The sequence below is a fragment of the Oreochromis aureus genome, linkage group 18, assembly GCF_013358895.1.
Source record: "Oreochromis aureus strain Israel breed Guangdong linkage group 18, ZZ_aureus, whole genome shotgun sequence".
NCBI classification, from domain to species: Eukaryota; Metazoa; Chordata; class Actinopteri; order Cichliformes; family Cichlidae; genus Oreochromis; species Oreochromis aureus.
This window is the reverse complement of record NC_052959.1, coordinates 14,789,994-14,817,942: the sequence shown is the minus strand read 5'-3', so window position 1 is coordinate 14,817,942 and position 27,949 is coordinate 14,789,994. Positions and strand designations below refer to the sequence as shown.

At 39.5% G+C, this 27,949-nt stretch overlaps 1 protein-coding gene across 2 annotated transcripts in view; it reads left to right on the top strand.

Moving 5' to 3' along the window:
• The window catches only part of gpc5c (glypican 5c), a 103,209-nt gene extending 81,334 nt beyond the window's left edge, over positions 1–21,875 (top strand). For both annotated transcript variants that reach the window (XM_039601621.1, XM_039601620.1), the window contains 2 exons: positions 548–689; positions 18,745–21,875. In XM_039601621.1, the coding sequence (XP_039457555.1) occupies positions 548–689; positions 18,745–18,929 (327 nt within the window). In that variant the 3' untranslated portion in view covers positions 18,930–21,875. The remainder of the gene's footprint in view (positions 1–547; positions 690–18,744) is intronic.
• Positions 21,876–27,949: the final 6,074 nt, after the last annotated feature.

Below are 27,949 nucleotides of genomic sequence, written 5' to 3'. Positions count from 1 at the left end.
ATGGTGGACAGCATGAAGGGCGAACAAAGCCAATTAGTTGGCCACACAGTAGGAGGGAAGGATATAGTCCAGGCTAAAAAAGTGTCATTGTAGCTGTTTATAGACTAATATCTAATAAAAATAAGAATAATTCGCCATGGAATTACCAACTGCCACTATATAACTGGTTTGTTTTCTGGCAAACCTAAATATTCAATATAGAGTAACTTTCCAAAAGTATCCTGAGATTTATAAAGGAAGTGTTAAGATCTTCCACTATGATCCATTTTGCCCCTTACAGATGACAGATTTTTGAAGGATCTGCAGCTTGCAGTATCAGCATCTATATTAAAAAAGTTTTCTCTTTGTCTTTGTATTTCTCTTTGTCTTTGAAACTTATGTTTTTCTTTTCCTTCCTCTCTTTCTTTCTCCCTTTTATCCCCCAAGTCTGTCCCATCTGTAACAACTGAAAATAAAATAAATAATTTTATCAAATACCAAAAAGTTGTTCACAGTGTTTCACATGCAGGATATTGGGATCTTATGCATTAACCGTATTTCTGTGCAGGACACAGAGGAAATGTTTCCAGAATTGGCAGAAATGGAAGCCTGGGAAGAGCTGAGCAGTGGGGAAAGGGAGGAGGGCAGCACCACAGAGTGTGATGACGAAGATGGTTGTCAAGCCTCAGGAGACGGTCAAGACAAACACTGTAAGTCACACCTTTCCATGCAAAAACACTCACTATGCAAGCACAATTCCACACAAAGTCTGCATGTTTATTTAGAATATCAATTGCGTTATATGACTGAGGAAATATCTGCCTCTGGAGAGACAGTGTGCTTTCTTTTTTTCAGCGAAGTGACCCTGTTATTGTTTTCTAAGAACTGTCACAAACTCTCGCTTTTATTCACCTCCTACCTGGCAAAGGACATTCACCTCAAATCCTATTTTCACACTCTGCTGAGGCTCCAGCAAAGGTGGTGGCACATGAGTACCTTATATACCAGATGCCAAATCAAAAAGATGGCTTGTTTACTTACGGACACACTCTATTGGACCTCGTGTTCATTTTAATGAATATTTTATCTCCTGCAGAGATTTTACATTAATAATACCATATTACCATGGTGTTTTGTTTTTCCCTAGCAATGCAGTGAAAAAGGAGGCTGGTGTAAAGCTTTGGGTTACAAGTATGGTGTCAGCTGATTTTTTAAAAAGCCTATCCAACTGCAACCAGTGTTAGGCTTGTTGTACTTTAAAACTGATTTTTTTTTTCAATGCACCTGGTAAATAGACCATTTGGAGATACCATACAGTGAGAGCTAGAAGGAAGTGGATGGGCAATACAAAGAGGAAAGTAATAAAATCCCAGCTGAGTAAGCTGAGCCTCTTCAGCTCAGACTGCCAGCATTTCAGCTGCTGATTCAGCAGCCTCTTAATATGTAGCATGTACCATGTTTACTCTGTCCACCACAAATCCAGACAAGCACATGTCGTACATTTGGATGACTGCATGCACATTAAAATATATATTTTAATGACGAGCAATTAAGTACAACACAGACTGAAGTGTATTTACGATTGTGACTGTAATTGCAAATTTACATACTGCTTGTCAGTCTTTCTCTGTTTCCTTTCATGACATTTTCACTTACCCCTTAACACTATCACAACATGGCCACACTTTTTTTTAGACACCCAGCAGTTTTTTTTTGCATGGCTGTTTTCTTCTAGATTGCAGCAGTCAAAGCTTTGTCATTTTACCAAGTTGTTTAAATGACATTTAACTGCTGTTCAATGAAACAAACACAACCCATATTGTTCACTTCAGTCCTGTAACTGCAAGGTCAACACTGCTATAATTTTTTTTCTCTACCTATTTTTAAGACAAGACAAAGTAATTCTATTTAACTGAGGTCCTGAAGATTGCACTGAAGGCACAATCTTAAAATAAGGGAATGTTTCATTAGTACAGCGTAATACTGTTTGTACTTGGAGAAAATAAAACAATACGGTACAGTTAAATATCAATGAAAAAGTCCAGTTACATGCAGTTCTGGAAAGGTCCTCTCAGCCCAGCTCTTTGTTACAGTGCAGATGAAAAAATCCAGTCTTGGTCAGAGTTCTGCCACCACCACCAGTATTCCAGATAATCAATGCAAAATGCTGTCTGGGATTTCCTAAACTACCTTCAGTAATTTCTCAAAAAATGACCCATTGTTTACTGTCTTTTAGCTTTATAAGTGTGTTCTCCATCAAATCACACCTTTTGGCAGGGTAATGGGCTATAAAGTAGTATTACACATTTGGCCCTTGTATTAGACAAATACGAGTGTAAGACAGAATTTCTTGCTTCTCTGAAGTCTAATGCCAAGAGATAGCAAACATTATCAGAGACGCACATCACACCATACAAGGCTGAACTCATTTGTGAGTCTGTTCAACTATTTGGCTGAAGCTGTCTGGTGCATATCAACTATGCCAGTGGGCATTCTTTAACATTTTTTTTTTTCAATTGCATTCATTCTCTTTCAAATTCTCCTAAGTGTTCAGTTTTCTTTAACTGTTACGAAGTTACTTCTTCTTCACGTCTTACTGTGATCTTTGACAATTAACAAAGTGGGACTGGTAGATAAACCCTTTATGACTTTTCATATATTGACTAAACATTCATCCAAACATCAACTTTGGCAACCATTAAAGTAATTTCCCAGCTGGGCCAAGATAAAAGACATTGTAGGCATAGATTATTTTATTTCCATCTGTTTTTGCAGTTGTTTGCCACTGTATAACAGTGCCAGAGCTCCCAGGGTCCATGTTAAAAGGGGGCATGACCGCCTACTGTTCTGCTAAGACAGACTTCATTACGAAGCAAATGAACAGCGCTAATCTGTGGAGAACAGATTCTCAGTCTGTGCCATCGCTCAGATGGGATGAAACTGCTGCAAGTCTTGCTGAGGCAATACAATTCCTGCATACTGAAAATGCAGTTTGTTTAAGATTGCTAATACAGATGTTTCTATGATCTATGACTGTGAAAAACCAAAGGACTGTACTAGGCAGCTTTTTAAAAAACTGAGATAGAAACTGAAAGTACAATGTTTCTACTTTACACTGTCTGGCTAAAAAGAAAGCATTACAAATAGTCAAGGCAAGATTTGGTAAAGATAATTTCTTATCAGACATACTATTGTGCTCCAAAAGAAAGTGCAGTCTGATTGCATGATGTAATGCCTGGTTTGATCTTGGCTCAGATCCTGCTCCTCTCGCCTGGAGAAATTCACACAAGTGTACTTTGTGCACCAGATAAGGAAGGCCTGGTCATGTTCGAACTGCCATCGCCACAGCCACGAACAGGGGAATAAATCTGTGATTCTTTAATGAACCATATTATCCCTCGCCCCTGCAGCTATGAGAGCCTCTTCTGTGGTACATTTTGTGGCGTGACTGTGGCTTATTAACTGTATTACCCGAAACACTTACACTGCTTCTTCCAAAGGAGCTATTCATTTGTAGATAGCTCATTAACGTATTAATCTCTAAAATGCCCACAATGGCACATTAAACCACTCTTCATTAGGAAAATAGAGGAGACACCAAATTTCTGTACATCAAAAGCTGGAACAGTACTTTATTTGTCTGTCCACCAGCATAGTCTGAGTCTGGCAGATTAGGCAGTCGTCTCTGGCTTTCTGTGAAGATCCGCACAGAAACAGAGAAAAGATAGAGTAGAGAAGTTTCAAGTTTAAAAGAATGGGATTTTAGTTTATAATGAAGTCTTAAGTTTAGAATTGAACTTGGGGAAAAAAAAACGAAAAAAAAAAAAAAAACTCCATCCCACAGGTAAATCTGTTGTATTTGACTTCAAATAGAAAAGTTATTATAGCGTTAAAGCTGTTGTTGAGGCAGTCTACCAGGTATTGTGTGAAAAGTCACGAAAACAAAAAGGAGATGAAGGCAGGTTATCCATCTCGGAGGAGTACGAGTAATCGCATGGATAAACATTTCCTGTGATTGAGCCGGAGGGATGTGCAGTGACAAAGTGTGAATCGTACAGCCATGAAAGTAAAATTCTCTTTTGGTAACAAACACCATCTGTCAGGAATGCTGGTGAGCTCATCAAGAAAACGAAAACACCCCCTGGCATTTTTTTCACAAACTTTACAGTTCAGTGGGTAAACGTGTCTAACATGGAGCCATAGGCAGTGATTGTTTCTCTTTGCCATCCTGTCAAAAAAATGTAATTATCAAAATCTGACTAGATTGAAAGTTAAAGGAGTCGATTATTGTGCATCTGGTCTATCCTTGCATACCCTTATTTGAGATGTGAGTGTGTCCACAAGTGTGTGCGTGAGTGTAAATATGACCCTTAGGGATGTAAACTCTGATAATTAAGTTAAATTAACAGCAGCTAGTTTGGTGGCTTTTTTACTTAAGAAAACAAAGTGCTGCATAATTAAAAAGGTGTGGCTGTATGGTACAAGAAGGCCTCCATCAACAGGCTTTGAATTTACCTCTAGGGGCAAAATCTGCACTCACGTCTATCAATGCTCGATATTTCACTTTCTCAATTTGCTCACATACTCAAACTCACAGGCAAACACACACTGAATCTGACCTTGGTGAAAGTGTTCAACTTAAACACATAGTATCAGCACACTAAGGTAATGGGTTTGTTGTTGGTGGTGTATTTTTACCTGAATGTCAAAGGCATAGAAAGAACTTTCCTCCAAAGCCTATAAGGCCAAAAAGGTGTGTAGCAGCTGTTCATCCTGGCAAGGGAGCTACATTTCTGAAATGAATAGCTGCATGGGCAGGATACAGCCAACCTGCACTAGTGTTAGTAAGATTACACTGGATCGACCACAGTCCCACTACAGCCTGCTGTTGTCCAGGACCCAGCACGCACTTTGCCTTTCTTGTTCAAAAATACAACGAAAGAAGGCGAAAAGACTGGGGATTAAGGGTGGATTGTTGCAAGTTGGATGATTCAAGGTCACAGCCAAATGTGAAGGAGAGAGGAAAAAAGAAAAGCCTGAAACTAAAAGCACTTGAGTGCAAAAGGCATAAGGCTGTCCGTTTTTACATTGTAGCGCAGGTAACGGAGAAATAAAAAGATTCAAAGGTGCTTTCAAGACGAAATCAAAACAGGGCCTATGATTCAATCTACCGTGAGAGTAAAGGGTTAGAAGGGTGGACTGGGGATTTGGTGGTTGTATGCACTGGCAAGCTAGATAGAGCCAGTCCAACCCTAGATCTTCTCTTTCTAGGTTCTGGGCTGAAATGAGGTCCCTTAGGACTGCCGTGCATAGAGAGGTGGCTGGCCTGCAGATGTAGTGGCTGTGTCCCGGTGCGGATATTACCAGTATGACTGCCATTTCCCTCAGCCTTTCATCTGGAGCTCAAGGGGCTGAGAGAGAATTCCGCAGGGCAGAGTAGGGTTGTTGAAGAAGGAACGAGAGGATTAGCAGAATGGTCTGGTTTGCGGATAGATGTAGGAGGAGTGAGTCACATTTTTTTGGTCAGATATGCAGGGCCATCCATTTGTTGTATGTGAGACTGTGGGTAGTGTTGCAAAGTTGTCTAAATACTTGTTTTGCCAATAATTTAGAGAAATGTCAGCGTCGTTTCTGTTTAATGAATGACATATGAAATACATCCTTCCTGATCATTTAAACTACAAAGCAAACTTTCTGTCCTTTAGTTTTATTACAATCGTCACAACTGTCTTCTATTTCCTGCTGTCTCTATTCATCCCTTTTATACCATATTTCACCTTGCCTTTAAGTGGGCTCCTTTTTCTCACTTGCATGACATATTCTACCCTGTGGTTTTATAGCACTTTGAAAGCATATTAGCTTGAAAGGCTCCCTAGGCGCACGGTCATCAGAGGAGAATGGTTCTCATTAGCCAGCATCATCATTTCCTTTCTTAGCAGTATCTGTAAGGCCTTTATGATTGAGCTTTTGCAGCACACCTTTGGGAGCCTGGTTGGGAAACACCAAGAATCTCTGGTGTGGCAACAGGTAATAAACCAAAGGAAATGGTGGGAGTGAGTATGTACAGAAATTAGTGAAAATTAAACCTAGAATTCAGTTCACCAGAGGAACACAGGGTGCTAGTGATCTAGTGCTTTGATACCACAGCCACATAAAAGCTTTAACAGTACCACAGAAGGAACTCTTATTCTTACAAGACATTCTTACATGCACACGTTTCCAAGCAGTACATGGACTTTAAAAGATGGTTCAGACTCATAAAGTGTTCTTTATTGAAAGCAGTGCAGTGGCTAGAACTTCATGTTTAATGTGTGAATAAAAACCTGGTACACCACCCTTCCCCCTGAGCCCCAATCTGCCTTAGATTATACTTTTAGGTTGCTGTTGAGACCTTATTTGGTAAACCTCAATGAACTTATAGAAATGTGTTGTCGGTGGCCAGTGTTGCTGGTGTGAGTGACCCTCTTGACTGTCTGTCCTTGTCCAGAGCTTATTGTCGGCTACTAACACAGAAAATGGCATTCCTGCTGTAACACAGCACTGAGCAAACAAAGTCAGACATTCCACTGATATTGAAAAATGCAGTAGAAGGATAAGCAGGGATGAGTGTGATCCTCTTCTGTCTCATCTCAGCCTAGTATACAGGGGGAAATACAACGTAGGTGAGGGGAGAAAGACGGAAAAACATGGGCTGGGATTTTCCCACTGATGACGTGGGAAGGTAATCCTTTGTACAACGTATAAAATGCAAAGTTTTGTGTTAAATGACAATCACAGTATGTTGTTTTTGTTTGTTTATTTTTAGATGGCAAAAAGCATGTTTGCATGGCATGAGTGGTAATGAAATCTGGTAGCAAATTGTCTATTTACTACCCGGAGTGCAAAGTCTGTGTGCAGGCTTTACAGGTAAGCATCAAAGAGACACACGTTGCAAGACAAGTCACTTCATTAGAGCCCAGTCCCATTGATCTGTGGTGAGAGCAGCAAAGTCCTTCTCCCTTATCCATAAGAAATGTGGCAATTAGAAGTGAACCTGGTGCAGATTGTCAGGCCAGAGGGCTGAGAGAGGGCTGACCTCTGACTGATTGAACTGATTGCAGATTAAAAGGACCAGTGTACTCAGTGCACAGTTCTAAGTGATTTAATTCTAAAACTGCAGTCAGTTACGCAACCAAGAGTTTACATCAAAGTATTTGATTCGCCCACACAAAATCAAACATTTATAACATCACAGCGCAATGTTTTTTTTCTCTCTTACCCGCTCAGATATGTGAAAACACTTTGAAGTTGAGAAGGCAAGTATCACTTAAATCACTTTAATTCAGAGGGGGCCCGTCACATGGAGCAACACAAGGCTGCATTCCATTCTGTGCACTTAACTTTTATGTGTGCACCGCTACTTGGTGTCACTAAGCAGATAGTGTCAGTGACAGTTTACACACACTAAAGCAGGCACTGAAGTGCTGAATAAATTAGTCTTGATAATTTCAGAAAGATTGTGGATTACAGCAAATACAATATGAAAGATATTTTACAGCCAACATTTTTGATATTGACCAAATAATATAAATAATGATTCCAGTCTATTTATTTGGTTATGGAGAGACTGTTATGTGTAATGCATTCTGGCTAGGCAGCAATGCAAAGCAGAACGGTTAAATGAAACAAAGTCCTGTTTAATTGCAATAGTAACATCACAAATGTGAAAGCATTAATCTTAAAGGTTTGGTTTATAGTGTTATGAGACTTTTATAAAGAAAATAAAAGTTCGATGTCCTTGGCAACAAGACCATCTCCCAGCTTTAAAAGCCAATAAGAATTTTCCCTTGTTGCATCCGTCTTCCTGTGTCCTGTGTGGGGAGAATTACAGCATGCTGCTAACACTGATGCTAACTGATCCAAAACGCTAACTTAAAAATCACTTTCTGTTCAAATGTATCCAATATTAAAAATGTTTTCTGGGCTTGGTCTGCTATCGGACAGATTTTTGACAAGGAGCCGAGGCCGCTCTCTTTATTGGTTACATAATGGAAAAACATGCAACAAAATAACGACTTTCAGAGCACATACCTGTTACTTTACCACTTCATCGATTGGTTAGTTTTTTTGTGAGTATAACCATAAACTAAAACCTGCTAAAAACTAGAGCGCAAAGCAACACTGTGTTCTTTCAGATTAAGCTAGTGTTTTGTTTTGTTTTTCCAGTCCAGTTATTGTGTACTATGCAAGAAAAATAATGGCTCCAGTAAAATCTAAAAAAGTACCATGTGAAAGCAAGTAAAGTGATAAAAAAAACAGCTAAATACAGTCTACAAATAACCAAATAACTCTCCCATGTTCTCCCATCACCTAAACAACAAAAACAAAGCAAAAAAGTGAGACTCTTCAGATCAAAATGTCCCCTCCAGAATAGGAAAGTCTGGTTGTAGCCTAGTGTGGCTAATGTGGCCAAAGTAAATGTTAGCAGAGGGACGACTATGACTTGTGGAAACTTTAAAACAGACCATAATGGGTCTCAAAACCAAGGGTATTCAGGGTGGTGTGGTATTTTGGGCTGAAACTTGAAATATACATTGTTGGGGACATGTAAGACTTGTTAATATCTCTTAAAAAGTTTTGGATAATTCAACCTTTAAGGCTTCTGTGCCAGTTAGTTAAGTCCATGGGGAGAAGTGTGAGGTTAGTAAGTACACGTGAGGGCATTGTTTCCCTGAGTGGTACCTCATGTGCATGTCCTTTTAATGGTTTAAAAAACAAACAAACAAACTAAAAAAAAAACTAAAAAACTATGAGCATGTGTGGTGTGTGTGTATGCGTGTGTGTGTGTGTGGTGTGTGTGTGTGCGTGTGCGTATGCGATTGAAAAAGAGAGAGCTAAAGGATATAAATGGCAGTTTATTTCTGCATCCTTCATGCTTGTCTCTCTACAAGGACAACGTGACACCTGGCAATGTGATGAGGCAGCTGGTGTCTGAGTGCACACAGGTGTGGTGTGTGTTCTGAGTACCCTGGTGTGTGTAGCGATGGGTGTGTGTATTTGTTTGTGAGATTGAGGAGTTGTCTTGGGCATTAAACTTCCCTCATCTTCCACTCCATCTTGAGAAACTGTCACATTGACTGCTGGAGGTCACTGTCCTCCCAGGGCCCCATTTGCCAATTTGTTTCTGTGTATATGTGTTTGTGTGTGTATGTAAAGGGTGTAAATTTTAATCTTGCCAAGGAGCTTAATAGTCTAGTACAGCCAAGAATCACACTGGACAGATTCCACTCCACTGATCCCCGTGCTAGTTGCCAGGCTGCTGTGCCTGTTGCTGGGTTAGCTTTAGGCTAAGACACGTACCCCACTGGTGCTCCAGTATTTTGGCCCTTTTAGCCCCCTGAGTGGCCTGCCAGAGACCTTGTACCAGTCCTGTTGTACAGGTTGCCTGTGAACCAGGGAGGCAGTTCTCAGAGATGTGCATGAATTCACTGTGTTTCTCAGAAAACAGAATAGGGAGATTAGTTTGAATGAGTGAGGAGCCCCTGCCTGACATGCCACCACATAAAGAGTGATTTGCGGACAACAACAGCACAGAGATGGATGGCCAGTAATGAACTGTGTGAATTCATCCTCCCCTCCTTTTTACTCTCTACCCTTACCTTTCTTTGTAAGACAATGTGTGTGTGAAAAGAGATAAGAAAGACTTGTTTAAATTCTTGGAACGGTAAATGTGAGACAAGGAAAATGAGGCCTTGAGAAATTTAACATTTCCCTGTTTTAACAAACAGCGTCGGGATATCCAGGATTTGTAGCTGGTAACAGCAGCATGGCTGTTTTTTTGTGTGTAAAGTTCTGATTGAAAGGCAGTGATATGGCTAGTTATTAATGATGTTTTTCCCCAACCATGAAAAAAACAACAACTTTGACTTACAAGTGTAACAGGCATGGAATACATTCAGTGAAGCTGCATCTACAACAATGTTGCGTACAACCTTAAGAGGTCATTTAAATGGTGTGTGGTCTGGATTTTGTATATTTGAACAAGAAAACATTTGATCGTCTTAGAGCTAGTGCTTCAAAATTAAGGTGGTATAATTAAACAATACCACAATGGAAATTAGCTGTGACTTTTTTTCTGAACATTTTGAGCGTGGTTATATGCTACATTCCTTCAGTTGCCAGATGTTTAAGTGCTGTCCTGTGTGTATCCGTCTTTTTTTAAAGGGGTGAAATGGGAAATGGGATTCAACTAGGTCATTCCCTCCATTTCTTCTTTTTTAAGCTATACCTACAGTTGCAGTCAGAAATTTACTTACGCTCATCTTGGGCATGAATGTTATGGTAATTTTAGGCCTTTAATGATTTCTTTGAACTTTTCTTCTTCAAGGGTGGAATAATTGTTTAGCATAAATCTTTAATGACTTTCAAAAACAAGAACTGGGTGCACAAGTTTGCATGCATTTCAGCTTTTTTTTCCTAATCCACACAGGTTCAAAATTATATATACAGGTACAAATATATACAAACATTTACTTAAATCTTTTTATAAGTGATGATACTGAAGGTTCTGCAATGTCTTAACATGACAAGGCCAGAGCCTGTTAACTGATTGTGATTGACCACAACTGGTAGTTTCTCTTTGGTAGCATAAAAAACACTCATTGGATTGACCAATATGCAGACCAATGAGAAAGTCCAAGGAACTCAGTGAAGATCTAAGAAGGAGATTTGCATATTTACACAAATTTGGACAGTCCCAGAGTCTTAAAGCCATTTCTAAGAAAAAAAATGCAGATTCCAAAATCATTAGTTCAGTCAGTTTGTGTGTAAGTACAACTTATTGAGAAGAAGAAGATGAGGGGAAATTTGTGAGAATTTGGTCCGAAACAATCCAGGAACCAAACCAATGCTCAAGCCTTCCATGAACTAGAAACTGCTGGAACTGCTGCTAGTGTCACTTTCCACAGTGAAGCAACTTTTACATTGGCCTGAGAGGGTGCTGACCAAGAAATGCCAAATGCCCTCTGAAGAAAAGTTGTATGATCAGATGAGACAGAGATTTAGTTGTTTGGCAGCAATAACAAGAGGCATATTTGCTGTAAAGGTGAGGCTTTTAAACCCAAGAACAATGTACCAGTTCTCAAGCATTGCGGAAGTAGCATCATGCTCTAGACCTTTTTTGCTGCCATTGGTACTAGTACATTGTGCAAAGTGGATGGAATAATGAAGAACTGCCTCCAAATTCTTCAACTTGACCTCAGATCAACTAGATGGTTGAAACAGTTGTGTGTCCCAAAGATAAAGCTTGTTGGAATGAATTAAGCTTGTTAACTGCTAACACTCTATTCTGAATTGGCCTTCTCAAAGCACCGACCCTGGGTCCATGCTAGAAATTCAACCAGTTTAAATGAATTTGACTAATTCTGCCAAGAAGAGTGGAGGGCCAGAATTAGTTCAGCCAGAATTATGATAGAAGGTTGTTGATGGCTACTAAAAGGTCAAGCTGCAACTTGCTAAAGGATGACCATATATTAGTGGGTGTGTATGTATACTTTTGACTCTGTGTCAAAATCTTAAATAAATTCAAACATGTGCAAACAATTCTTGTTTGTTTTTTATTTTGTTTTTTTAAAGATGACTTATTTTTTTAAGGTTATGTTGTACAATCACTCCACTCTGGAAAAAGAACGGTTCAAAGGAAGCCCCAAATTACCGTGACATTCGGGCATGTAAACTCTGTATGTAAACTTCTGACCACAATTAAAAGTGGATGTTCTTGGTGGAACAAAACCAATGTGTTTTTAGCACATTTCTAAACTCATGTGTTTATGATGATTCACTTGCATTACAATTTTAGTTTGGGGAGAAAAGGTCTTATATCATCTTCAAGTACATCTTCCAAGCAATTCACTGAACTGCATCTATCCACTGTGTTTGTCATGTTACTGCAATTTGAAGCAATTTTTATTCACTTCACTTCAGTTTAATTTATATAGTACTAGATAACAGTTGTCTCACAATGCCTTTTGTAACCTAAAGATCCCACAGTACTAGGGTCTCACAAAAAAGTTTGTGTTCCAGTGACAGTGAGAAAAACAACTGTATTTCATTCATCTAGTAATTAGCACTAATTACCAGATACCTCTGTGTCCTTCCCCTTACTTGTTTACGGATGAAGCTTGCTAACCAAACTTGCTAGCCATAAATGATGAGTTAGCACTTCATGGTGTAATTGCAGAGTCCAGAAACCATTAGTTGATGTCACAGTGTCCATCTTTCAAACAGTTTATCTGCAACAGAACTTACTTGAAATTAGTACTATATGAAAAGCATATATAAAAAAATGACAAAGCAGAAAGCAAGTGAAGGCCTTAAAGGGAAACATTGCACGTAGCAAATATCTGACAAGGTTACAAATCCGGTTGGATCTAGTGTGAGTTTTTCCTTCCTATTTATGACAGACTAATGGTAAAAATCATTTTTACTTACAGTACTTTGGTGTATTTTAGAAACAGACAGCTGGCACCCATGCACTAATGCATATTTGGCAACTGCATAAAGATCTTGTCTTACAGCAAATAAGGATTGATCTAGAAAATCGACAGTGTCATTATGTAGAAATACAGGAGCAGCCGAATAAACTGTGCCTCTGTTAGTTTTGATGCATGCTCACAAGTGTTGTATTTAAGCTGGAGTCAAACATGCACTGTCAATAGGCTGACAGCACATTTATCTGTTTACAGGTTCATGGGTACATATTTTCATCATAATGTGTGAATGAACAGTGGAAATCTTCTTTTGCTTGTGTGCATACTTAGTGTTTGCATAAGATCTAAAAACTAATAAAAACAAGGAGTCACCTATGTTAGGGTAACATGAATACAAGGCAGATCCAGAGGCCTTGTCAAACCCAGGCCCATGTGCTTCTTTACAACCTTCACCCCCAACATCCACCTCCAATTAACTGCTATGCAGTTGCCGAAGAGCTGCAAGGTCAAGAAAATGGTTAGCAAGATACTGACCTCAATTCTCCTTCACCACACCCCATCAATGCACCGTAAGTCATAAGTTCACCTTATAACTGTCTTTAGAAATCTACACAGCAGGCAGAGGTGTGAACTGACACCAGGTGCTTTAAAGTTCATGACAAACAGGTCAAAGTCTTCTCATTACTCATGTAAGTTCAGCGTGGGATCAAGTTGCAACGTACAACAGTAGGTTACACTGTAAATAGATTTGCTGTATCGTAATTCTATGTGGATATGTAGTATGGTGAAATAATAAAATGAACTTTAGTGACATTTATCAATGTTTGTCGTAGCTACAAAGTCTGTACTCAGTCTAGAAAAGCTGTCTTGTCATCTTGATATCAAGTAGTGTGACAACTTGCTAAGCCCCAGTAAACAGTAGCACCATTCCTCGCTGGATTACAGCTCCGCAGCTAGGGTTGAGCCAAGAGTCTTATGCAGACATGCACGCCTCATGATACACACATACAGAGGCAGGCAAAACACAAATGTAGACATAATTTTTCAGGGTTAACTTATTTAATATGTGTGTGTGTGTGAGTGTATTTATTTCTGCAACCCTATATGCTGTGTGAGTATTCTAGCCAACTGTAGTTTATATATGACACAAAGGGAAAAAAAAGAGAGACTAAATCTTATCAGCTCAAGACAGAAAGAGAACTGTTTGACAACAGTCTGCTTCTTCCTTTTGCATACCTAAGTTTAAGGATTTAATCTGTGAGACAGCAGCCACTGTGTGCTGGCAAACCAAAAGGAACCAAGAGGAGCCAGGGGAAAGAAGAAAACTAACACGGTTGCCCGGAGAATCATCATGCAATTTTCGGTCGTTCAGAATTTTGATGGCCGAGACATTTGTTATTCTTATTATTCACCTTCCAGCCTTTATTCCTCCATTTCTCTCTTGCTACCCTCCCATCCCTCCTCCCTCTTGGCTAGGGCCTGAGGTCCACCTCTTCTTCGGAGCTTTGGCCTGGGTTGTTAGAAGCAGCTGTTGTTCCTCTTTGGCCAGTGGGAAATAGAGGCTCCTCCAAACACACAAGCTACCCATCTGGAGAGGCATTAGTGGCAGAGGACACAGTGAACTGTTTCTCACACACTTAGCCAACACAGAGGTCATTGAGGTTGTTAAACTGTATGTGTAGTTAGGTAACACAGTAACCGCAGTACATATCAGAGTGAAAGTTGGGTGGTCAGTTGTATAAAAGGCACGAACCCTTTTCTCTTCATCTCAATGACACAGTTTACCGCATCCCTAAACAGCAAGTTTGAAAGCTACAGCATATTATTTATAGTATTATGGAAGTGTTTACAGGCCCCACAGACCCATGCATCGATATCCAGAGACTGCCCAGACATGAAGGTCTTAGGTTCTGTTTTTTGATTTGATTTGATTTTCTCTGTCCCTGTTTGTTGACTATTACAAAACATCTATAAAATCAAATCACATTTGTCATATACTGATGAAGAACATATGTCACTGACTGCTGTTGTGATGGGAGAAGTATGTTGATGTGCCATTGCATCGCCTTGAAGTCGCCTGAGGTGATTGATTCCATCTGTCTTGATACAAGTGGCGATGGATATTCATCCTCATACTGAAAAGCTGAACTAAATGTTTTCCTCTTCTAACCCTCTATGTCATCCTTCACTCCCTCCCACCCTGTGTTTTTTTTCTATCTTGCTTGTTCTCCCTTCTTTTTCCCCACTGTTCGGGGATTTACACATGACTCAGCTTATGAAGCATGGCTTATCTGCTAACATTGTCTCATTATGACAAGAACAACATAACATTCCATTAGTCTTCTGCCCCCCAGTTTTTCTCTCTTTGTGCCTCAAGCTGTTGGAGGCTTTAAGGAACAAGTACTCTTCTCTTTTTTCCCCCTTTAAATTTCTGCCCATTTTTCTCTCCCATTGTAAGTAATTTTTTTTCTCCTGTTGCTATGTAACTTAGGCACTCATATATTATCATATCGTATTATTGCATAACATTTCCACTCAATGTGATGCCATTTTTTACAGTATAGTGCTTCTTTTGTTTTATCTAAACTTCTAAAAATGTCATGCATTATTAATTACATCCATTGTCTGTATTTATTTTCTTTTTTTTTCAGTTTGAAAAATGTTCGGTGCTTCCTCGACATGTTGAGGGGATTTCACAGTTTTTTTTCGTCTTCTTTCAGGTGGTCCCTTTAGGGATTGCCTACCTCACCCTATCTCTAGCATCCTCTTCTCTCACACCAATCCTCCCTACTACATCCATGATTCTTTTCTGTGGTGGTCTTCCTCTTTTTCCTCCTGCTTTGCAGCTCCATATTCAATATCTATCCATCTTCTTCCTCTTGTCCAATTCAGGGTTACAGTGGAGCAGGAGCCTATCCCTGCTGTCATATAGTGACAGACAGTGTACACCAGGGGTCCCCAATCTCAGTCCACGAGGGCCGGTGTCCCTGCAGGTTTTAGATCTCACCCTGGGTCAACACACCTGAATCACATGATTAGCTCATTACCAGGCCTCTGGAGAACTTCAAGACATGTTGAGAAGGTAATTTATCCATTTAAATCAGCTGTGATGGATCAAGGACACATCTAAAACCTGCAGGGACACCGCCCTCGTGGACTGAGATTGGGGACCCCTGGTGTACACCCTAGACAGGTCACAGATCTATTGCAGACAGATAGCCATTCATACTCACATTGAGCTTGCCAATTTAGAATGACCAAATAGCCTAACACTGTGGATGTCTTTGGACTGCCGGAGTCTTGCATGTCACTGGCAGAACATGCAAACTCCACACAGAAAAGCACCATCCTAGTTTCAAAACCATGATCTTTTTGCTGGGCTAACCACCACACCACCATACCCATATTCTATTTTCATACAAAATGTATAAGACAACATCCTGAACACTTCACCTTCTACTGCAAACCCCCTCCTCACTATAAAAGGTAATGAAACATGCTCTGGTTGGGTTGCTGTCAAATAAGCTCAGAGCACAACTTTAATACTTTGACAAAAATAGGCCTGGTTACATTATTAGTTTACTGAGTATTGACTCTCCTTTTAAAACTGATTGCATCTAATGTTCTTTGATTTAAATGATCACAGGAGACGTTAACTGGTTGGCAGTACTGCAGAATGTGTCATAATTGGTTGTTCTGGCGAGGACTTTCTCCATTAATTAGCCAGTTGGTTAGCCAACAGCAGAGCAGTATTAGTGTTGTGTCGGCTTATTCAAATGCTCATCAGGGGCTTTTTACACCCCCCTGATGAGATGCAGCCCATTTCCACTGAAACAATAACAGCAATCTGATTTGGGATAAATGATGTCTTTGTCTATTGTCTACTGGAACAACAAAAACTATTGGCACGCAAAACACTTTTGTCTCAAGAGCCCCGCCTAGCCCTATTTACACATACACGCTTACAAACCCAAGAGCGCACTTAAGGATGGGCTGATGTTTATTCTCAGTTCTGCAGAGGAATGTATTTTTAGAAGTGCACAGAAAGGAAGAAGAAATACTGAAGACGGCTTAAGAACACCAATAACATTAGCTCTTTAATATAAGAGAAGAACTGATTTATTTATTTGGTATTCAAAGTTCTTCTGATGTGTGCTATAAAATTTGTGGTGAGCTATCACATACATGCCTGTCAAGCTGTTTGACGGCCAGCTAGTCATACAGGGAACTCGTTTTTTAACAAGACACCTGTTTGTGCCAGTTTTGCTGTGAGATACAGTTTAAAGAAACCACTTGGCATTAGGCTTTGCCTCAGTGTGGGGACTCTGAGCATAATCCCCATCACAACCAGTGCTAGGGCCTCGCCTAAATCAGTTCCAGAAGTAATTGTTAACTTGTTAACTTATATAAAGGGGTTGCTACAAAAATATTCTATTCATTATGTTTGTTTGTACCATTTTGCTATCCAGCGACACCTTTTTGGCACATCTCAGTCAAAAGGGGTCAGCAAAACTTCTGAGGTAATCTTGAGTGCAGCACCTTCAGGCTTTGGATCGTTTCCAACGTACCAGCTGTGTCTAGGTCTCTGACATTTATTTGGCAGTATTCTCTCAGGTTCTGTTTTATCTGATCATCTTGTCATCACATGTTATCTTGTCATCTCTTGTCTTCTCGCTAAATGTATGGAGATTTTTGTACGCAGTCTAAGTCTGGCATGACCAAATAACAATCGCTTTCAGTGAAAATGATGTAAACATATAAATATCTGATTAAACCCAAAGAAATCACTACAGTCTATCAAACACTCATCTGCTTTATTGCCTCTTACCTGTTTCTCTGTAAAAATAAACTGATGCCAATGCCAAAGTCAATCCCCCTTAACCTCTGTGCCTGTTTGCTTCTGTTTATGTCGATGGGATGCTGTTGTGTTCCTCCCTTAGCGCCCACATAAGCCTTTCTGGATCACTAAGTGCTGCTAACAGATAAATCTAGACATCTAATACTTGTAATGACGGTTAATTGGAATGTAACTGAGACTGGGTGTGCACTTGTTGCACTGAGACTGTTAAGCTCCCAGTAATTCACTGATGTGCTTATTGGGTTGGGTCAGTCAGGGAGGGTGGGTAATTTGGATTTCTGACACACCAACATTTTGTCACCACCCAGAGAGAAGGAGATATGATGGCAGAAGCAGTGCGATGACACTGATAAATTAAAGACAACTGAGATTTCAGTCAGTTTTCATGTCAGCTGGGAATCTGTGTGTCTAAATAGATGTAAATTATGTGGGGTGTCTGTTACAAAAAGTGCAATTACTTTCTTATGACTTACTGTCATTATTAGTGTTTCTTATACAGCAAAAACAAATAATGTTGGTGTCAACCTTGTAAAATCAAAATTATTAAATCTTTCAGTTAATAATTAAAATAATTAACTTTCATAGAAAAGGGTTGTTATATAAAATACTTTGATTTGGAATTCTGATTCATTTTTTTAAAGGCATAACTACAGTCAAAGGTCAAAGGTTGAAGGATTTGGAAGTTCTGAATAGCGTAGGTTGGAAGTACTAACACTTGTACGGTATTAATTACTCCAGTATACTGTATGTATTTAAGAGAAGTTATTTTAAACAACATTAAAAAGTGCACTGTAGGTTTCTGGTTATTGGCTTGTTTCTTGAGCAGGATTTCACCAGTTAGGTCCAAGCCGGGAAGCCTTGTAGTCCAGTTCAGCTGTCCCTTTTGAGGTCAACATCCAAAGAAAAACATGGCTCCTCTTTGCTCTCTTTGGAGATTTGGCATTCTGCACTAACCTGCTGTTGTGCTGCTTGTAAAGTCAGCTGCCTTCTCTAACTAAACCTTTGAATCATCAGCAGGCCTTTGCATTACCACAGTTGGAAGTTCTGTTGGTAAATCATTTAGATGAGCGCTACAAGCAGGCCTCCGCCTCTGGAAAGAGCACCTCTCTCACCAGTTCAGTTTTTATTTTATGTGTGTAATTAAAAGAAATATTTTTAGTTATTAAGTAATGTAGCAGCATTATAAATGCACTGGCAAAAAAAAACTAAACTAAACTAAATAAATAAAAAATAAAGCATTTTTGAAAGCAAACAGCCACTGCCACTAGTCTTTGAAAGGTATTAGAGTTTAAGTGATGGGAATCTTGACTAAGTGTTTATTAAATATAATATGCAAACCCAAAGAACATTTAAGCACATATACCTGAATTTAATGGAGGCTAAACTTGTTATTTTCTGTTTCTCTTTCCCATTGTCTCTCTCTCTTTTCGTCTCCCACAGTACCCGAACCGTCCAGTGCTGGTAAGCCATTAGGGAAACATCCTGAAGGTGACAGCCCACGAGAAAACCCCTCTAAGCCCCCCTTAGTGAAGATGATAGGGGGTTCTTCATCTGCCAGCTGGACACAGTGCTGCAGCCTTGCACTGCTTTTTGCTGGACTTTGCCTGCAGTGGATCCTGTTCTGATGCCAGCACAGGCTGCAGATCAACCTTCACCTCTGTCCCTTTAGGAACCTACACGCACAGAAAAACTCATATACATATCACAGATATAATCCTTACTGCTATCCTCAACCTACATAGATACAAAGGAGAACAGGGCAGATGCAGACTGGTGTCCTGCAGCATCACAAATGTGGATGTTTGGACAAGCTGATATTATGCACGCTTATCTACAAGGCTACGAGGCTGGACGTGTGTATGCAAACATGCACGTCCTTGTTTCACTTACACAAACACACCTTTGTCATCCAAAATGAAACGCCATCATTCTGATTTTACTTACAAACACCTGCCAAAAACGCTTTGTTCTTTTTCTGCTGCTGGTGTTTACTTACCCTTTGATGCTAAAAACCTCATCACAGCACTGCGTCTCATTTGAAAACTCAACTCATTTCTATTTGGGGATTAAGGAATGCATTGACTGCTAGATCAATCCCAGGTATGTGGCCTCATACAGCAGATTTGATATTCTCTAATGACTGCGTGCCTTGGCAGGGATAAGAATGTAACAAGTACACAGGTACAGCACAGGCACACATGCATGGCTGAATTGTGCAGATAAACTAGGTGTGTATAGTATGTAAGTGTACATAGGTGGACAGATTTGCTAGAGTTTATGAGGTTCTGATTGAAAAAAAAAAGCTCTTAACTGACTGAGCTGAATAGAGTTTTCGGATTTTTTCTTTTCTCGTTTTTTTGTTTTTTTGAGTTAGCTGTGAATGGGCTGTGCTTGTCGCTCAGTACAAAATAAGAAAGGGTGCAAAAATTTAAAAAAAAAAAAGCATTATCAAGAATAATGCAGAAATATGCATAATTTCCTCCTTAAACCCATGACATAAATGGACGGTTTTGGACATTTGAACAAAGTCTGTACATTGTTGATTTTGATCATGTCTATTGTGCATCCATGTTTGTGTGTTTACTCATTGAATTACACCTTAATGCATGTATAACCTACAGAGCTATCAAAGTCTTTCCCACCATTTTTCACTGGTGACATGACATCAGGGTTTGCCTTTCTATAACCCTAATTTCAGAAATTTGGGACAATTTGTAAAATATAACTGAAAACAGAATGATTTGCTAATCTCATAAACCCTTATTTGATTCACCATAGAACCCAGTAAAATGGTATATTTACTTTTCTTTGATGGCAGCAAGATCTCTCAAAAATGTTGGGACAGGGTCCTGTTTACCACTGTGTAGCAATCACCAATCCGTAAAAGTCTAGGAACTGGGGAGGCTGGTTGCAGGACACCAAATGTACAAGCTGCCAGTTCCATGCTATCAAAAATGCAGACCTTTGAACTCAGTGCTGATAACAAACCAACACTTTTCCTCTTGAGTCCAGAGGACGTGGCATCCATATTCCCTGAAAAGAATTTTCAGTTTTGATTTGTCTGACCAGAACAGTTTTCCATTTTGCCCATTTTAAGTAAGATTAGGCCCAGAAAAAGCAGTGATGTTTCTGGATCACTTCTTTTTGGCTTGATGGAGCTTTAACCTGTATTTGTGGATGGCACGGTGAACAGTGTCCACAGACAGTGATTCGTGGAAGTTTTAGTGAACCCATGCTGTTATTTTTATGTCAGAATCATGTCCATTATTAATGCAGTGCTGCCTGATGACCTGAAGAGCACAGGAATCCAGCAGTGATTTTTGGGCATTTCTCCCTTGCGCACAGAGATTTCTCCAGATTCTCTTTTACGTACTGCGGATGGTGAGAATTTTTTGGTGAAATAGTGAAACTCTGCCACACTATGATGGTCTTTGTACACCCAATTATGTTACTGACCTTATGCCAATTAACCTACTTAGCTGTGACATTTTCCTTCAGTTATTTTTTAGTAGCAATTACTTATCCAGCCTTTTGTGTCCCAAGATTTTTGACAGTTGCTTGCCATCAACTTGAAACTGACCTAATGTTTTTCATGAAAACGTCTGTGTTCTACTATAAGCAAAATATATGTTTATGAGATATGATGATTTACAAAAATCCAGTGATTTTCATAAATCATAGGATGCTGTTTTTATTTACATTCAACACAGTGTCACAACTTTTTTTGGAATTGGGATGGTAAATAATAGGAATTTGAAAACAGGAGCAAATGTGACTGCTTTAATTCTAATTTAACAAAATCATTTTTTTACAAAACTATGGGCAACTTGTGTTTGATTCATTACAGCGGTAGCCTTTTTGTGAGCCCATCTTCTTTTGCTTTTGTCATTTATTTTTTTTAAATATACATACAAAAGCAAAAACAAACCTAGAGTTTCAAACTAATGATGAACTATTGATGTTTCCAATGATCATGCATGACAAGAGAGCAAAAAGAAAAATGTGTCGAAAAAACAAACAAAAAACTCCCAAAACTAAGTAACGTGGCTTGCTCTTTATACATCTTTTCCTTCTTGTGTAGATTGGTTGTATCCACTGGTACTAGCACAACAGATTACCTGTAAATGAGGATGATGAATGGTCCCTGTTAAGAAGATGCAGTATAAATGCTGACTACGCCATATGTAAAAGCTACACAGACACAGTGTCTAAACTCAATAGGTCTATATTGTGCTGGCATACCATACATACAATAAAAGTATTGTAGTTAATGGAGAGTAAAGATGGCCACAGCTATGTGGGTTTCAACAGTTCAAATGTTTCACATTTTGGGTCAGGTAATCATATTTGGTTGTTTTCCTCCTTGTATGTTCTGTTCCAGGCCAATGTTCTTTGCACTCACTGGTTCCTTACAGTCATATACCCTCGCATGTGTATAAATGTACATATTTTGCATCACGTGTCATTTGTTTTGTGTCTCATTTCGTCTCTTTTGTATGGGAATGATATAGTGTTGTTGAGCTCTATTAAAAGTGCTCTGCTCTTTCGTTTGCTTCTCTGGCCTGTCCTTAAAGAATACCAGTCATAAATAAAGCAGATCTTCCTACTAGAGACTGTACACACATTATACATCCACACAGGTGTTTTTATTTAATACTCTTGGGTCATTTCCCCGACTTTCCTGTTGTTGGTCCTATGCACTTTTCAGCATACCTACATCCATCTTCAACCCAATTTGCATTATAAATACAAAGGCCAGTGTGTATGATCAGGAGCTTTATTTTTTGTATTGTCTCAACTTCTGTTGCCCTGGTTCCTTATAAACAAATTTTAAACTTGGGGGGTGGTTACAATACTTTAGATACTTTCTGAACCTGTAAAAGGTCTAAGTTGATGTAGTTTGTTTTCCAATGGTTTGACCCATATCATCTAGCTATCATCTCTGTGCACCAGCTAGAGCCAGGAGAGCTTAGCTTTTAGGATAAAGTGTGTGTTCATGCTTGCAGCTGGTCAGCAGTGACAAGGATTGAATTATGAGGGCATGGGCAGGGCAAGCTGTCTCAGTCTGACCTTCTCTATTTGCATCTAGGAAGCCTTTTGCTAAACATATCAGTCTGTGTTTGTGCCAGGAATAGAGGCAAAGGCAGTGTGCAGAAGACATGAATAAGTTTGGCACCGTCAGTCATGATGACAGGGAGGACGTCAGCTCACTGCACTCATGTGAGACTGACCTGTTGGCCACTCCTGAGGGGGAACTTTGCCTGCTCGTCGAGTTTAATTACCCTTAATTTGTCCCTGAAGTCTTGATATCGTTTTTAGTCAAACACAAAGCACGCACAAGCAATGCAGAAGCACATGTTTTTTTTGTGCTATGACGCTGAGAGTACTGTAATCGCCAACGAGATAGCGTGAGGCTATGGTTTAAATCAGCTGTATGTCAGGCTGAGGCTGTTTTGGGAGTTATTTTAGCATCACTGCATGTAGCCAGAATAATTACATAGTGTCAGAAGGATTTAGAATTGATGGTATAACTGGTCTCCAGTGTAACAATGATCTTTAGTTATTTTAAAAAAATGCAAAATGGCAATGCATCAGGTGACAGCAGCGCTTCAAGCCTTACCGCACCTCCCACTGTTTTAGCCATCAGCCCAGGAACATATAACTAATAGCACTTTCCTTACTAAAGCACACAATGTGCACAAAAATCATCTGTCACGCACACACGCACGCACACACCAATGATCTCATTCACACACCCTGTCTCACAAATGCACACTTCCAACTGCACGCACGCTGTATTTGATCCTTGGAGTCTATTTCATGCTTGTTGCTATAAAACTGAGTGTCTGCTTGGCTGCAGAGGAGAGAGAGGAGGGTGCCCAGTCTGTGCATAGCGTGCCTTCTCTTTGCCCAAGCTGTAATTGGGATGGATTGTTCCTGCCTGACAAAACCAAAGCCTGCCATCGGATGAACGAAGCCATGGAAGACTCTAAAATATGAACAATAATGGAAGTCTGAAACTAAAATAGAGTTAGTCTGATAATTGCTTGGAACTTTTATTTCACTCCTTTTACTCATTAAGCAGTTTTGATAAAGACTATAGATGATTCATTGGGTATTTACGCACGTTGAAAGAAACAGTGTGGTCACTGAGTGTAACTGAGAGTTCAGGGCAGGGGACCTGAGGTCACAGCTGCTCAGCTGTCTGTCTGGCGGGGCTATTTTAAACTATAGCACACATCAGCGCTTCTGTCTGACTGGCTTTGCCAGAACACACTTAAACATCCTTGCAGACACACACACTGCACACACATGCATGTAGAAATCTGTACTGCATAGTAAAGAGTAGATCTAACAGTAATTCACACAATCAGAGACGAAGAACAGTTACGTCACAGACTGCAAACTGAGCTTTAAGATTCGTACCTCCCTTTTCTCCTCAGATGTTCTCTGAATTCAAGCTGATTGTGCAATACTAGGGTGGCAGTGACAGTACCCCCAACCACCACCCCCAGATTGTCTTACCTTTTCAGCAAGGGGATTACAGTGATGAGCAAAGGAAGAAGGAAAGCGCTGGAAATAGCTTTTCAAAAATGGGCAGTTGGGTGAGGCAGAGGAGAAACGAAGGAGGACCTGCGGCTGCCATTAACCACAGCTCTCCTTCTTGACTTTCACTCGTCAATGTATCAATTTCGCTCTCTTCAGAGGTTTGTCAGTGCCTACAACAAAGTAACACATGCCATCGTTGCAGGATGCCAATCTTTCACCCTGCTCCGCAGGCCAATTAGCATTATGATCAGTGAGTTTTTGAGCTGACTAATTGAGTCCAATTAAATCATTTTCAACACAACAGACCATCAAGAAGAGCCTTGGACATGCTGACAGGGATCAAATCTGCAATAGGATAGAATGGATTTTTTTTGTTTTGTTTTTGTCTCCAAACCACTGATTGGCCTCACTTGTCAGTTGTGTTTCACATCATGTACTGTTCTGCTGGCAGTGGGCAAGAAGACAGCATTAAATTGTGTATTTTTCTTGACACTGAGCATGACGATGTTGTCATTTTGTGTCCAGTAGTGGGAAAATGCTATTGTGAAGTGATAGACAATTTATTTCTGAAACATAAAACACAATAAAAGCCAGCACGCATCGACAAAGCTTTTGTGCATGTCAAGAGCTGTAAAAGTTTTCAACATTATACTTATCAGATCACTCTCTCTGCTCAGCCATTCTGTGTATGAAGAGCATCAAAAATGAACAGGCATTTAGCTTTGCAATAATTTCCTATCCCATAAGAATGCCAAATTATTCTCTCCGTTATGAAAGAAAAATAGAGACAGACTTGAATCACCACACTTGCAGTGGACAGCTCGCTCTTTTTAAACACTCACTAATAAGACCCACAGGGGAAGAGATTTTTCAGACCTTGCTCCCTGTCACACTTTTTTAGTATCATACAAGGAAAGATGGGAAGAGGTAATCTGTGGCAAAAGAAAGAACTGTGACTAGAGCAAGAGCTGTTGAATCTCATTGCAGCTGGTGTTACAACATTAACAAAGGCAACAAACAAGAGCAACAAACTGAGCATGCTCTGAAAGCGTTGTGCATTATCATTTGCTGACTTTGCTGACAAGGTGCTGTTACTGCCATGGCATCTTTGTTTAAACCAGTCTTAAAATACTTAACTATCTGTAAATGTTTCCACTTTGTTGTTGCATTTTATTGGTTTTGCTTTGAAAATTGGTTTTCCTTAAGAACAAACGCTTAATTAAGCATAATGCAAAATGTTTAATTTAATGGAACCTGATCAAATGAAAGGCAATTGATTGGTCTACAGCTAGTTTACACCTAGCCCATTTTCCTTAACGATTAATTATTTGAATAAATAAACATTTGATTTTATATATTTCAGTTGGATTTTACTCAATGATGGTGAATTTATAAATAAAATAAATAATATTAAAATAAAAGCATGGCGGTTTTAAGGTTTTTGTTAATTTTACTCACAATTTAGAGCAGTAGTACTAGATTTAATATTACCATTTTAGCAAGCTAACAAAACAAAAGCTGTAGCCTAATTTTAAGGTTGCTTATTGTCTACTCTAGGTTTCAAATCAGTGTTTTTAAGCTGGTGTGTAAGGTGAGGGCATGATTAGAATGCAGTGTGCTTTAGTAAGGCGGTGAAGAGAGGCTTGAACATTTGTCAACAGGAAAGACTGGCCGTTAGCAAAACAGAATAACTTTGTCTCCATGTGACAATGGCCAGCTAGAGAAATGTGGCTCCACAAGCATCAGACTCATTCCAATTAGATTGCTGGGGTCACCATTGGTGTGCAATGTAACATCGAGGAGTTTAAGAAGCAGCTGTGTGTGTTAGCATGTGTGTACAAAAGGATGTCTGCCACACATATACAAGGCTGGCCTACATCTCATGTTGAATTCTCTGTAAGGCGTCCTCTGTTTGGCATGCTACAGGCAGCCAGCTTGCTCATGTCCTGGAGATGGATGAGCACCAGTGTGAATGTTCCATTGCTCCCTTGGGTGCCATTCCACCTTTCCAATTCACTATCCCCATCTTTCTGTCTCTGTCAGGGTGGAGGTGAAAATTGTAGCTGACTATTGTATCAGTTTGTTTGGATTTTCCTCATTCATTTGTCTTCTGTATATCTAACGTCAGTGTGTCGTATTATGGTAGAATAGATGTTATGCTTTGTGTGTGCAGGTTAATTTACTTATATGGTGGTTCACATGTGTGTGACCCAGGACAGGAGCACCATTGATTGGATCTGATTACAGATTCAGAGATCTCTGTTGCTATGTGACTCTTCGGGAGATGTGAGACAGAAAATCAATGTTGTAGAGTCACTGGGGCTTCACCTTCATACTTATAACATATCCTCTCTTCTCTTCATACCAGATGGAGTTTGGCTTGCATAATTTTCAGGTTGACTTGACATCCCAGGGAACAAAAGAGAGAGAGAGACAGCAATTATTGTGCAATTTCAAGTATTTTGTTGGACTGATCGTGAGCAATACTTTCTGTTACTTTGGACTTTCTGAAGATTTTCTTCTTTTTTCAGCCACTCAACATTAATCTATGAATCATTCAAGCATAAAAAACATGATGAACCAGTGTTTTGTCTACACAAAGCAAAAAACTTAAAACATAAATTTATCCCGTTTCTTTAGTTGAATTAAAAACAATGACAACAATAACACAACACATAGGCATGAAATGATATGTTGACACCATCAAGGTGATTCCTAGAGAGCTTTTAGCAGGAAACAAACCGAGGTAACTAGACAAGTGGAGCCCAAAAGAAGACCTAAAAACAATTCAGCAGATGAAGTGAATGTTAAGGTAATGTCTTAAAGAAAAAAGAAAAATCCAGCAAAGACCTGACACAGGAGCTGAGAAATACATCTGTCCCTTTAGCTGTTTCATCTACTGTTTACCTAAGCCTCGTCAGAAATGGAAAGGTGGCTGTCAAGGGACAAATAAGGAAGAAAAACAGGTATCTTTTAATCCACCAAACTTCATTTTTCAGCATGACAATGACCCTCAAACACACTCCCAGTGCAATGTAACACTATCAGTCATGGATTGGTCTCCCCAGACCTCAACATTATTCAAGCAGTGTGGGATCATCTTGACAGAGAAACAAAAGGCAGTCAACGTCCAACAAAGAACTTCGAATGTCCTTCAGAGAAGCCTGGAGAACTATTCCTAAAGAATACTTAAGGAAATGACAAGGAAGCTTGCCTACAAGTTCAGGATACACCGAAGAACAAAGGTGGTCACACCAAATATTAATTTTGACATTTGTGACCTGAAAATGTAAACTAAACATGTAACAACATTTTTCTCTAAAATATAAATGTAGCTAAAGAAAAACTGTGTTTGCCAACTTTAGTGAAACTCTAGCTGATTTCTTCACAGGTTACCTGTTGAAAAGGTTTTAACTTGAACTGTATGTTTTTACTTAGTTGAGTTTTGATGTCCCAATTGGAGAAAACAGCACTGGGTTTACAACAGCTCTGGTCTATCCATAACTGCTAACATGGAAGAAGTTTGCCAAAACCTCCTATTAATCAAACTATTGGAGAGTTTACTTGACGTGTTACTCTCCTTGTCAAACTGTACTTTTAGATAGTCTTGCAATTAGAAGTGACATACATAAAAAGTGCCTCTTTTCCATCTGAGAAATGCCGCCACACTATGGGCACACATGCATCACTGATGGTGACAACGTTACATGCTGTGTAGCCATATGTTAGTCACATTTGCTGCTGTAAATGATGAAAAACTCATCAGTGGTGACGCACCCAGCATTTTTCCACTTCTGGAGTGTATACACACATCAATACAGCTTCATTTAAAATCCAACAAAAGAAAGACTGTTTCTCAGTTGACAGATTTACAGACTAGATTTGTTTTAGAGTCCAGTTTACAAAGCCATAAGAGGGGAACGCTAAGTGAACAATCCATCTAAATGGCAATTCCCCATTAGCAGCTTCACTCTGATCAGTGTGGGCGAGAGAAAAGGCTTAAGACAAACCACTACCAAAGCTTGGGCGCTCTCAAAAGCGTTTTGTTTAAAACAGAGAGAATACTGACAATTTATATTTGTGGTAAGTCTATTAG